The sequence below is a fragment of the Macaca thibetana genome, chromosome 15, assembly GCF_024542745.1.
Source record: "Macaca thibetana thibetana isolate TM-01 chromosome 15, ASM2454274v1, whole genome shotgun sequence".
NCBI lineage: Eukaryota > Metazoa > Chordata > Mammalia > Primates > Cercopithecidae > Macaca > Macaca thibetana.
Window position 1 is genome coordinate 105,469,361 of NC_065592.1, and position 12,953 is coordinate 105,482,313.

A 12,953-nucleotide genomic window follows, 5' to 3' on the forward strand; every position below is an offset into this window, starting at 1 on the left:
TTTTTAAGCTTTGGTTTAGAATTGAATGGGGACCCCGGGACCTATGTTGCTTTTTCAGGATGGTCCTAAGGGAATGGAAATTATTCATTCTCTTAGGCAAGAAATACTTAGGCATTTATTTACCAGTGGACAGGGCAGAGGATAGGAGTGATGAGGTCTGTGCGCAGAGCTTGCATTCTAGAGGACAGTATGTGAGCAGTGAACATAGAAACCCTGACGAGTACATGAAGAAGACGTGCCGAGAGTGAGGAGCGGGGAACTGGGAGCGCTAGAGCAAAGCGGGGCCGGAAGACTGGGAGAAAGAAGCAAACCTGCTGATGGGCTGTGGTGTGAGGACCAGCAGGGCTGGGCCGTGCACAGCTGGATGTGTTCTAAGTACCACGGGAAACATCTAGGGCAAGCTTGTTATCCCGTGGCCCGCGGGCCGCACGCAGCCCAGGATGGCGTCCCAACACAAATTCATAAACTTTCTTAAAACAGGATGAGATTTTTTTTTTCTGATTTTTTTTTTTTTTTAAAGCTCATTAGCTATCGTTAGTCTATTTTATGTGGGGCCCAAGACAATTCTTCTTCTAATGTGGCCCAGGGATGCCAAAAGATTGGACACTGCTGATCCCGAGTGAGCTTAGCATGACCTTAGGCTGGAGAGACCCTGGTGTTTTTTTGGAGGTGAGTTTACTGCCACCTTGATGCCATTTACCCTCGAGACAGTGGGTCTCCGGACAGTCAGACCATTCAGCTAGTGGAAACAGTTGAACTCCAGAACTCTGGTCTTAAAATAAATTGATGGTAGAAATGTTTATATGTATGTATATATTTTAAATTTTTTTTGAGATGGAATTTTGCTCTTGTTGGCCAGGCTGGAGTGCGATGGCATGATCTTGGCTAACTGCAACCTCTGCCTCCCGGGTTCAAGCAATTCTCCTGCCTCAGCCTCCCGAGTAGCTAGGATTACAGTTGCCCACTACCATGCCCAGCTAGTTTTTCTGTATTTTCACTAGAGACGAGGTTTCACCATGTTGGCCTGGCTGTTCTCAAACTCCTGACCTCAGGTGATCCACCCGCCTCGGCCTCCCAAAGTGCTGAGATTATAGGCGTGACCCACCGGGCCTCGCCAGAAACATTTATAATTTCTGGACTATAAAATCGCAGAGGCGATTGGCCTTGTAGATGCGTAGCAAGATGTGCCCCCACCTGCTATGCTCTGCCTCTCATTGTCCAGCCCTAACTTCTTCTGTCTCTGTAGTGGACGTTCAGTGATACCACAAGGAAGGAATAATGTGGGACACCCTGCAAAATAAACGGCCTAGTTTCCCCAACAATAAATCAGTGGCACTCTTTTAAAGAGTGGTAGTGATGGGCGATGGGGATTGTTACAGAAAAAAAGAGACAACAAAAAAAGAAAAAAGCTTCCTATGAATTAAACAGGTAAGTGCTTTTCTAAAATTATTATTATTATTACTGTTTTAGGGACAGGGTCTTGCTGTTTCACCCAGGCTGGAGTGCAGTGACATCATAACTCACTGCAGCCTCAAGCTCCTGGGCTCAGGTGATCCTCACACCTCAGCATGTTCCCCCTGAGATGAAAGACATGTTCCACCATACCCAGCTAACTTGTATTATTTATAGTTATGGGGTCTTGCTGTATTGCCCAGACTGGTTTCAAACTCCTGGCCTGAAGCCATCCTCCTACCTCTGCCCCTGAAAGTGCTGGGATTACAGGCATGAGCCACTGTGTGCAGCCGACGGCAACTGTTTTAAATGGAAAAAGATACAAATGTGCTGGGTGTGGTACTGTACACCTGTAGTCCCAGCTGTTCAGGAGGCTGTGGCGGGAGGAATACTTGAGCCCAGGAGGTCGAGGCTGCAGTGAGCTATGATCATACTTGTGAATGGCCAATGCACTCTCTCCTGGGCAATGTAGTGAGAGCTCATCTCTTAAAAGTATAAGCATGGAATTCACAGAGGAAGCAGCCATCGATAAACATAAAAAGTTGTTCACCCTCAGTAAGAATATCAAAGTTCTATAACTTAGAACATAAGATACCTTTTACAAAAGCTTATAAAATTGTCAAACATTTATTTTTGAAGATAAAATGTGGTGAGGGGTTATGGACGGAGTTATTGGGTCCTGGCTGTCGCCACTGAGCGTTGCTTGATGTTGTCATGACTTGTGGACGTCTGAGAGCTGTGTGACTTCGGGTGCTCTTTGTGGAGATTTGCTCTGTGCCTGTAGGAAGGTGGCTGTGGGGTGTGCATGGCAGCAACATTGGTGGAACAGATGTGTGTGACCCCATGCTGTCATCAGGGTTCATTGCGCAGGAGCCTCATACATACTACAGAGAATCTGCTTTTATAACCCCAAGTTCATGGGGAGGCATCCACACAGATGGCAGCAGATCGGGAAATGCTCTCAGCCAGTCCTCAGGGGCAGTAGAGCAGTCTTCATCTGCGTGCGCTTGGCAGCTCTGAGCTTTATCTCTTCTTTTTGTTGTATTTCTTTAATATCTTATTCAGCGTTTTAGTTTCTTTAGTTGGGTGAGTTGTTCAGTGTCTTTGTACCGTACAGTTCTCCTGTGCTGTTGGAATGGAAGTCATGGGCTGTGTTACTCTTTTGAAATGTAAATTTCTCTTTAGAATTTTTGGAAAAATCTGTTAGAGGAGGAGTTCTTAGAATGTGAGAAGACCCCTTGCCACATAGCTGTGCCTGCTTGACGTATTTTTCCAACAAAATTGAAGGTGAACCCATTAGGAGCTCAGTTCTGAGTCTGATGGGCTACTTTGAAGAGACACAACACTCTCTTTCTAGCATGTTCCTTGAAAGAAAATAGGCTGGTGCTTGGGTAGTGATCAGAACTGGCAGTTATTCTAGGCCTAAAACAGTTTGGCAATAAAATAGGAAAAAGGGGCCACGTGTGGTGGCTCATGCTTTAATCCCCACACTTTGAGGGGCTGAGGCTGGGGGATTACATGAAGCCAGCCTGGGCAACATAAAATTTAAAAATTGGCTTGACGTGGTGGCGTGTGCTTGTGGGTCCAGCAACCTGGGTGGCTAAGACAGCAGGATCACTTGAGCCCAGGATTTCGAGGCTGTAGTGAGCCATGATGGCACCACTGCAGTCCAGCCGGGCAACAGAATGAGTCCCTGTCTCTTAAAAAGGAAAGAAAGAAAAGGAATGAAATGTGTGGCTTTCTAAGTAATGTCTCTGCCAGTTCCTTTGTTAGAGCGGTAGAGCAGTACCAGCATAAACTTGCTTTATTCTTGTTTAAATTTTAAAAATTAAGGTGACATTCTTGTCTTTTTTTCCTTCCTGGTGCCTATCAGATGTTTGTAATCTTGTTTCAGTTGAATTAAGAATTACAGCTGAGGCTAGGTGCCATGGCTCATGCCTGTAATTTCAGCACTTTGGGAAGCTGAGGTAGGCGGATCACTTGAGGTCAGAAGTTCAAGACCAACATGGTGAAACCCTTTCTCTACCAAAAAATACAAAAATTAGCTGGATGTGGTGGTGTGTGCTTGTAGTCCCAGCTACTTGGGAGGCTGAGGTAGGAGAACTGCTTGAACCTGGGAGGTGGAGGTTGCAATGAGCCGAGATTGTGCCACTGCACTCCAGCCTGGGCAACGGAGTGAGATCCTGTGTAAAAAACGAAACAAAACAAAACAAAACAGTTACAACTGAATCCTTGTGGAGGTATTTATTTTATGTTATTTTCGTAGATTCATTTGGATTTGCAAAATCTGAATCAAATCTGAGGTTGATGTATTACAATTTTTAATTCTTTGTTTTATACCTTTTTTCTAATTATCATCTTGATACAAAGTTATATAGAATTCAAACACTGGAAAATACAGTATAGAGAATTCCCCATGATCTTACTTCTAGAGAGGTAATTATATTTGAAAGATTGGTGAATATTCAAGCACCTTATTTTCCTCTGCATCTGCTAAAATAAGATTTTTACAATAACTAGGTCTATCTTAGGGAGAGTAACTTGCCCTTTTTCCTTTTCTTCCATCTTTTATACTTAATATACTTATGTAACTATGTATTCTTATTTGTGCGTGTAAGTATTAATATGCATATGTACTTAATACCTAATATTTAATAAGATCTATATATGTCCACTTTATTGCTTTAATATTTTTGCATAAAATTACTGACATTTTAAATTAGATATGTAAAAGTCCTCATTCAGAGAGAAGACTGACTGAGTTTTTTTCCACCTTGTGTCCTTGTTTGTATCAATGTGCTTCATTTTCTTGAGAATTTATATATGTATCTTAGTGGAGAAAGCCCTGTGGCACAGGACATCTCCACATTTATTATTTATTTTGACATGTGGTGTTATGGAGGCATCTCTTGCATAAGTCTTGTGTCCCCCTGCCCTGTGAATTTTTGCTGATGACTTGTCCTCCCTGGACCAAATCTGGACTGTGAAGACGGACCACAGGAGGGTAGGCTGTTTGGTGTTAGCATGCTCCGTGAGCAGCACTGAGACCGCGCTGTTGGCAGGAAGCGGTTTGCTCAGAGTTTCTTGGTTGGTATTTCTCGGTGGCGTTGTGACCTGAAGCTCGCAGGACCTCAGAGCGTTCAGATGTGCATGGCAGGTTTGCTGTGTTGTTTGTATATTAAATTAGCTGATGAATAAGCTCAATGAATGGTAGCTGTCACTACTTTTTAAAAATTAACTATTAGTATGCTAGAAAACCAGAACACTGGTTCGGTTTTTAGTGTAAAATAACTAAAAGAATTTTATTTGGCTCCCTTTGATCTGGTATCCTAGGAAGCATGTACCTGATGTGCCTGTTTTGCTTGAAGATGGTGTTGAATGTTTTTCGTGTCCTTTAAGTCCTTTCCAACTCCACTTCCAAAAAAACTTTGTGTTTCACAAGGAGAATTCCATCGTGCCCTGCTCCAGGATCCTGAGGCATGGGTCCTGGGGCTGAGGGAATGACTTTACTATAGCTGTGGGTTTTTCTTTTAGACCGTTACACTCTTGTTCCAGACAGATATTTGCTTTATATTTATGTTTTGACTTTTTAACACATGGTACCATTTCTAATACCTTCTCATAAAAGTGATTCTGAATTTTATACGTTGGCAAAAATTAATCATGATCTATATCATTACATTGTGTGCTAGCCATCCACTAATCTGTGTAGACATTTCGTATTGGTCTTAAGACAGATGTGTTGACACAGTTAGGTGTCTCTGAACCCTCACTTGCGGGGTCCAAGGGGACTGCTCCGTGGCCAGGTGGGGCTTCTTGGTCACACAGTCTTCTGATGACAGCGAGAAGCCCTGACAAGGCTGTGAAAGAAGTTTGAGCCATCATCTGACTGCCACATGGAAAAGCGCTTTCTGTGTTCCTGACATTTTAAGCTCACCCATTACGTGAAGGAACCTGAATGTGTGATGTTAGCTTAACTAGGGCATGAGGAGACTAGACCTATCAGGTGTCTGTCTCTGTTACTCTTGTAGCTTCCCTGGTCAGGGCACCCAGGTACTGGTGCTTCTGTAGGGAACTAGCACTTGACAGGGCAGGCCCTGCAGGAGAACTCTGAGCATCTGTCCAACCAGGCCGAGGCTTTCTGCTGCCCAGGCCCTCTGTTACACTATCAGAGGCCCTCCCGGCTGTCTGTTCTCAGCCCTGTTGAGTTGGGGAGCAGATAGAAATGAAAAATTTATACATGCCAGATAGTTCTGCTGTGAATTTGATCTTTTCTTTTCTAAATTTAATGGTTTATTTTCTTCCATTTTGGTGTATTTGCCTTTGCTCTTTCCTGTTGACACAGAAGTCAGCTTTTACTTAATGTTCTCTTTCTTTTCTGCTCCATAAAGGAAAACTCTACACCCCTGACAGTCAGGAACATGAGTGACACGTCATACGCTGGTATACTTGGTGTAAACCAAGTTTTATTTGGTGTTACTTGGTGTAAACCAAGCATCATTTAGGAAATAATTCTTATTCACACCAGAACACCAGTACATTTCCATCCTAGTCTCACCAACTTGCTGAAAGATGGAGAAAAGAAATCATTCAGTGACTAGAACAGTTTGCTGTCCTCCCAGGCTTTTGTACAGAAGCTCCAAATGTTCCTAGTGAAGTGAGGCCTTGGCACACCTCTCTGACAGCCTGCGAATACCCTATCCTATAGTGCTGGGCTTCCCCAGCCACCGAGCTGACTTGCCAGAGTCACCCTTTCTGTTGCTTGCGTGCTGCATTCTCACATATGTATGAAACTGTAGCCACGGCTCAGCTCTGCTGTGGTAGCAGGTGCCAGTAGTTTGAAATAAGGGTCTGGGTTTGAATCTAGCTGCTTTATTTGTGACTGTGGGTAGATTCCTTCTCTCTGAGCCTGGATTTGATCATTTTATCATTAGAGATTTATAGTGTGGGGGTGGGGACGAGATTGTGAGAGCACCGCAGGCTTCCTGCACAGTGCCCGGGTCACTGACTCTACTTCCCTGTAGCTAGTGCCTGTCTCAGCACATCTCAGTGCAGTGTGAGACAGTGAAACGTCTGGTTTACCTACATGGTTCCAGGTGTCAGTTTAAGGTATTATTAGTTGTGTGAAATGAAACATAAATATATATAGAAGTAGTATTCTAAAATGTTATCCATCTGTTCTTCAAAGCAAGGCATTTGTCATGTTCAATTTTTTTTTTTTCAAATTGTAAAGTAATATATTTGTCCTATTGAAATATATTGGCCTTCTCAAAATCTGTTTCTTGTCAAGATGCTTTTCAGGCAAAATTTTAGATTTTGTAGTATGATTGTTAGAAGGTTATATGAGCATCCAGATTATGACATTTATTTTTCGATTGATAATCGACGTAGAACAACACTAAGGCTTGCGAGTGTAGGGGTCTCTGTGATCTCAGGTGGCACTGGCATGAACCTCTTGGCTCTCCAGTTTTAGTAGAGAGGTGCGTCCCCTCCTTGGTTGGCACTTTCCTAACACTCAGCCTCCCCTGCCCCACCATCCTAGGTGCATGATCCTCTAGATCCTCTTACCCTGCAAGAGCCCCAGACACTCTAGGGACAGATACCCCGGGGATGGGCGCTTGGGGGTCTGCATGGTTAATAAGCATTCCACATGAGTCTTTAAGCTTAACAACAGTTTGAGAACGCTTATTGTTCTTTACATCCAATGGAAGATAAGCAAGATTTGTGCCAATGTTGCCATGTACTTCTAGGCCAGGATTTAGTAATTTATTGCCCCCTGCATCTCCCAGCTTACTGACTCATGCTTCCCTATCAGCACATGGTCATCCACCTCCTGATCCTTTCTCCATTGTCTGCTCACATTGTGCCCTCAGTGACTGCTTTCTCAGTGGTACAGATCACCACACTCTGGGGATGCCTGCACTGGTTTTTGATGTGTCTGAGCCACTGCTGGTGTCTCCTCTAGTTTTAAGTTGCAGGCAGAGATTGTGCATGAGGTAGTGAACTTGAACAGGGCAGTGGTTTCTCCAAGCTCCATGAAGACCGGGAAACCTGAACAGGGTGGGTGAACTTTTCATGGCGTGCGTGCGGTATCCTTGGCTGGATGGGTCCATCGTGCGACAGTGGAATCTTTTTGCTTTTTTTTTTCCTTTTTTAAAAGACAGACCTAAAATGAAGTTGATTGGAAGACAGGAAAATTATCTGGTCTTGAAACCTCTCCATCTGTCATGTGAGTCAGTTACAAAGGCAGGCCAGTTGACCCATGCTGGCATGCCCTATGGCCAACACTGGTTTTCAGAAGGTAGTTTGGGCATAGAACCTTATAGTGGAAGGGTGAGTGCACGGAGCACCACAGCCATCCCTGCCTCAGGGTCACACTGTGTACTGAGGCTCCAGTGTGGTGCTGCGTCCTGCTGGCCCTGCTCAAGCCCCTGCATATCCTCTGCTACCTGTAGACAGTGCATTTCACATTTGCCTGAGGACTATGGTAAACCCATATACTACAAGTGAACAAAGACTTTTAGGAAATAATGCTCATTCACACCACTCATTCTGGTCTGTCTGGTTTCAGTTTTTTTAAATGCTCATTAAACCCATGAAATTGTTTTCCCAGACTGTTATGGGTAACAGCACAGTTATCTCTTATTCTGGAATTTGAGATGCTGTGATCTTCTCATCTCTTTTTCCTTACCCCTTTTTTTCTCCCTACTTTGTTAAATAAAGCCATCCTCCAAATAAGTTCCCATGAACTCCCTGTTCTGTGAACCCACCAAGTTTGTGCCATCTCGCTTTGCCTAGAGTGTACCTTCCCTGCCTTTCAGATTTGCCAGTTCGAGTCACCTCTAGTTTTAGCTCTAATGCCCCCTCCACATGAATAGGCTGGAGTGCCCTGGGTGATGTATTATCGCCTTACATTTATTTATAAATTATGTGTAGTATTCGATCCAGATAACATTTAAGTTTTCTACTACCTCATAATTGCCAATTAAATGCCGATCTTTTGTCTCGCTGTGACAATGGAAAGATCCTCCACGGCAAGGCTGGCCTTTGTTTCCTCTGCATCCTCCATAGCGCTAAGCACATCACAGACCATCTCTAAACTGCCTGGTGACTCCTCTAAGTTAGACGTTCGATAGTTTCTTTTCCATAGTATGTGGTTATCACCTACTCTTTTGAAGCAGGAAGAAATAACTACTATAATAGAGTTATTTCTCGACGTGTTTATTTTAAAAGTATTGTTATCATGAGCCTGCAGACTTAGCTCAGGCCCTTCTTGTCATTGTCAGCTGGTTTGTGAAAGTGATTGGACAGTAATCATGTTCATTTTATGTTTAGCCATATCAGCGGGAACAAGATTGGCTGGGAGAAGACGGGAAGCCACTCAGAGCCTCAGGCACGAGGAGACCCAGGAGACCAAACAAAGGTAGAAAGTCTATGCCTTTTAGTTTTTGAGTTCTGACTCATTTTGTATTAGCATACTGTATTAGTGATCAAATAGTGAAAGATAATATCTCTCTTTTAATCAGGTCATGTAAACCTTTACAAAGGGGATAAGCGGGGAAGGAAGAGTTCAGAGCTACACCCAAGCCTGCTGGTCTCTCTGCTAGTCTCTCTGCATGGCAGGCAGCTGATTTCCTCGTTGTTTGCTCTCTGCATCATCTTGGACAAGGTGCTTAGGACCTTCCTGAGCCCACATTTGTTGTAGGTTTTTGTGAAGATTCACTGAGAAAGCACCAGGGATGCTAAATTTAACTTCCCCCCCTTTTTTTCTTTTTCTTTTTTAAAAAAGTTTTTTATTTAAAACATTTTTTTCTTTGTTTTTTTTTTTTTTGAGATGGAGTCTTGCTCTGTCACCCAGGCTGGAGTGCAGTGGCGCGATCTCAGCTCACTGAAACCTCTACCTCCAGGGTTCAAGCAATTCTCCTGGCTCAGCCTCCCTGGTAGCTGAAATTATAGGCGTGCACTACCATGCCTGGCTAATTTTTGTATTTTTAGTAGAGACGGGGTGTTGCCATGTTGGCCAGGCTGGTCTCAAATCCCTGACCTCAAGTGATCTGCCCTCCTCAGCCTCCCAAAGTGCTGGGATTACAGACGTGAGCCACCACACCCTGCCTCTCCACTTTTCTTCTACTTCTACTTGTTAATTGTGATATCTAAAAATACCTTTTCAATTTGCAAAGCCACGTCTGCCACATGTGATTACCAAGAAGGAGCAGGTTTCCTGCTTGAAGGTTTTGGTGGTTAATATGCAGGGTTGCCTGAATATCAGACGTTTGTCTAAAGAAGTCGTACTATTAAATGATTGTTCTACAAATAAGCAACAAAAATCCTTTGTGGATACATATTATTTTCAAAGCACCTTCCAAAGCATTTTGAGTTGTTTCACATCTGTATTCTTATGGAATGGAGAGTGTAGAAAATACTAGTGAATTATCTATGAGTTACTCTTCTTAAGACTAATTTTGGCACTTTGTGTTTTAAAGAATAAAATTAAGCACTTAATTACACACCATTATAAAGAGTATACTTTCGAAACAGAAAAATGTGTATGTCTTTAGGGTGGCCTTAAATCAATCAATAAGCAATTCTTATTTTCAACATTTATTCTGATAAATTTTATCATACAAATAATCATTGCTCTTGGGCAACTATTCAGATAATTCAGACTGTGCTAAAGTGTCTCCCTTCCTTTTTCCTTTCCTTAGTTCTACTGCCTCGCCGCAATCCATCACTGTGGTAATAATTTGGGGTCCAGACTCTTTCCTGTTATGTTCATACACTCCACATCTGGGGGCTTAGTTGTTACAGAATGGGTGTTTTCACCGAACAGTGTATCATGAACCTCTTTCTATGTCATTATCCGTAGATCTGAGACCTTGTTTTTAATGGGATTATGCTGTGGCTTAGCAGGTTTTTGGGGCTTTTGGTTTAATCATTGCTTGTGTATAGTTAGGGCTTTATAATGACTACAGAGAATGCTTGAGTTTGGGTTTTTGTTTGTTCTTTAAGTACCAGCTGTGGCACAGAGTCAGCCCTGGATTAGAATTCCATTTCTATGTGTTAGGGTTGTGTAACTGTGTTCAGACTGCACAGCCTCTTGGAGTGTTGGTTTTCCTGTTTGTGTAGAGATCTTAGGCAAGGTCTCGAGAAAACAAACACAGGAATGGACCACATGAATGATGGACAAGTGAGAGCCAAACAAGATAGCGAGGCTTCCGTCTCCCAACACAGAGGGACTGCAGGGTGACACAGAACAGCGGGGAGCAACAGGCCCGCTGTCCTGTGGCACAGTAGATGTTGATCTGTTTCAGTGTGGGAAGCTGTTCAAGGAGAGGGACTGGATCAGGGTGCTGTCTGTTTCTTCTGTCTTTAGGGTGGCACCAAATCTGGTCTCTCCAAGACAGGACTCAGCTTTGTCCCCTCTGTGTACGGCAGGTGAGCAGGCACCTAACATACTTTAAATGAATGCAAACATGACATATACTCGTTTTCCTCCCTTCTGCTCTCTGCACTGTAGGCAGAAGGCTCGTCCACTGCCTCTTCAGGAAGCCAACTAGCCGAAGGCAAGGGAAGCCAGATGGGCACTGTCCAGCCAATCCCGTGCCTCCTGTCGATGCCCACCAGGAACCACATGGACATCACCACACCTCCCCTGCCCCCCGTTGCACCTGAGGTGCTGAGAGTGGCCGAGCACAGGCACAAGAAGGGGCTGATGTACCCCTACATCTTCCATGTCCTGACGAAGGTATTATCAAAGGGGCCCTGGAGTGGCTTCTGTTATTTGATGAGTGGCCATTCCTATGGGTGTTTTGTCCTTTTGTCCTTTTTTGAACCATTTTTCTGTCTTACTAATCTATTTGAAGCAAAGTTCACTTTCCCCTTTCTAAACATTGAATGAAAGATGAACATTTATAACTGTAAATACAGTTTAAAAGTAACTCGTGAGAAGTCTCACTTTTTTCCTTCAACTTAGTATAAAATAATTTTATACTTCCAATGAAATAATGCATCACATTATTTTATGACTTGTAATTTTTTTCTTTTTATTTCAATTTCAGAATTTTCTTACACCATATTTGTGCTGTAACGTCAGGTTTAATTCTGATGTCAGATACAATATCTGCTTCCTTTATCATTTGTGCTTAGAAAATGTTTCCCCCTTTGAATGGCTCATAGTACTTCATGTGTTTTGACTTGTTCATAACCTCATTGAGTGTAGTTTTAATAGTGCTAAGAGCAAAAAATGGAATACAGGATTTTGTTAACACGCGCATAGTCAGAAAATGCAACTGTCTTTTTATACAGTGTCATAATTTCACTTTATTAGTGTCTTATCGCATGTATGCTTAAATATATACATATAGTGTGGCATCAATTATTTTTTAATCTTGGTGTCTCAGATGTATCTATGTGTATTTAAATTTCCTCAGTGATGTGTAGTCTTTACGTTGGCACTTTTAATCTTAGCCCCGCAATTTAACAAGTTACCTCAGTTACTAGATTAATCCTGCAGAATTGGTTTATTACTATCATGTATTATTAACATGTTTTCCTCAGTACCTATACGACCATATATAACCAGACTTTTCTGTCTGTTCTCTACAACCCATCTGTGGTTTGTAAAATAGAGTCAATAAATGCAATAATGAACTCCTGTTCTCTAATACTCCTGAGGTGGACTTCAACTGTTAACCGACTAATCCAAATACTGCTTACTTTTATTAATTAAAGGACATGGAAAACATGTAGCCAGTACTATTTGCTCAGATCCTTTAATTTATTTTTTAGTTGTAATGCCTCCAAATCTCATCTATTATTTGATATGGGTATGCATTTATAGTATCACTTTTCAGATTATGGTTGTAAGGTGAACATTTTATTTTTCAGGTTCAACATAAATTATAAAGGGTAAGTGAAAAGTAAGTGTTGTGGGGAGAGCATTTTGCTAAGTTTAAGGAACCAAAGTTTTGGGAAGACCTCTTTCAAAACAACGTGTTAAGAAACACTCATTCCTCGTGGGGCTGTTTGAAATGTCAGGTCCCCAGGAGCCACCTGATATGTCCACACTGCGGGATCTGATGCCCGGAGAGTCGGTTAGATCTATGTGAGGGTTGCAAGTTGTACCGACATACTTTCTTATTTCTTATGAATTTCAAGGACAAAGACTGATAAAATGACATGGTTGAGATAATTGTCTTTTCAGATTTTAAAATGCTACTTAAGTTTTTTCAGTTTATCCTATAAGCTGAATGGCTCTGGTATTTAATTGCCCAGGCTAAGACATTTACAGTGAGATGCATCTTTATGGTAATGAAGAGAATTTGCAAAGCATCATATTATTAAGATAAATATTCCCTAGGTGAGAGTGTTAGAACACATGTAGCTACTGGATTAATGAATATGAAAGTACGGAGGGTAAGGGGAAAGACCAGCTTTGAAATTAAACTTACGTGAAAGAAACAGCAGATGTTACAAAATTATTATTTAAAGCATATATATCA

At 42.4% G+C, this 12,953-nt stretch overlaps 2 protein-coding genes across 8 annotated transcripts in view; one reads left to right on the forward strand and one right to left on the reverse strand.

The window, feature by feature from the left end:
- The window catches only part of NINJ1 (ninjurin 1), an 868,176-nt gene that overhangs the window by 394,123 nt on the left and 461,100 nt on the right, over window positions 1–12,953 (reverse strand). The window contains exon 1 of one of the 3 annotated variants that reach the window (XM_050761590.1): window positions 9,208–9,211. The exons of the other annotated variants lie outside the window; for them this stretch is intronic. The gene's annotated coding sequence lies outside the window, so the exon portion shown is untranslated. Of the gene's footprint in view, window positions 1–9,207; window positions 9,212–12,953 lie in introns of those variants that run through there. 3 annotated transcript variants of the gene reach the window in all.
- LOC126937819 (constitutive coactivator of PPAR-gamma-like protein 1) overlaps window positions 1–12,953 on the forward strand; it is a 115,162-nt gene that overhangs the window by 67,952 nt on the left and 34,257 nt on the right. For all 5 annotated transcript variants that reach the window (XR_007719861.1, XM_050761575.1, XM_050761577.1 and 2 more), the window contains exons 8-9: window positions 8,788–8,875; window positions 10,970–11,197. Coding sequence is in view for 4 of the 5 variants with exons in the window: in XM_050761575.1 (XP_050617532.1) it covers window positions 8,788–8,875; window positions 10,970–11,197 (316 nt within the window). In the remaining variant the exon portion in view is untranslated. The remainder of the gene's footprint in view (window positions 1–8,787; window positions 8,876–10,969; window positions 11,198–12,953) is intronic.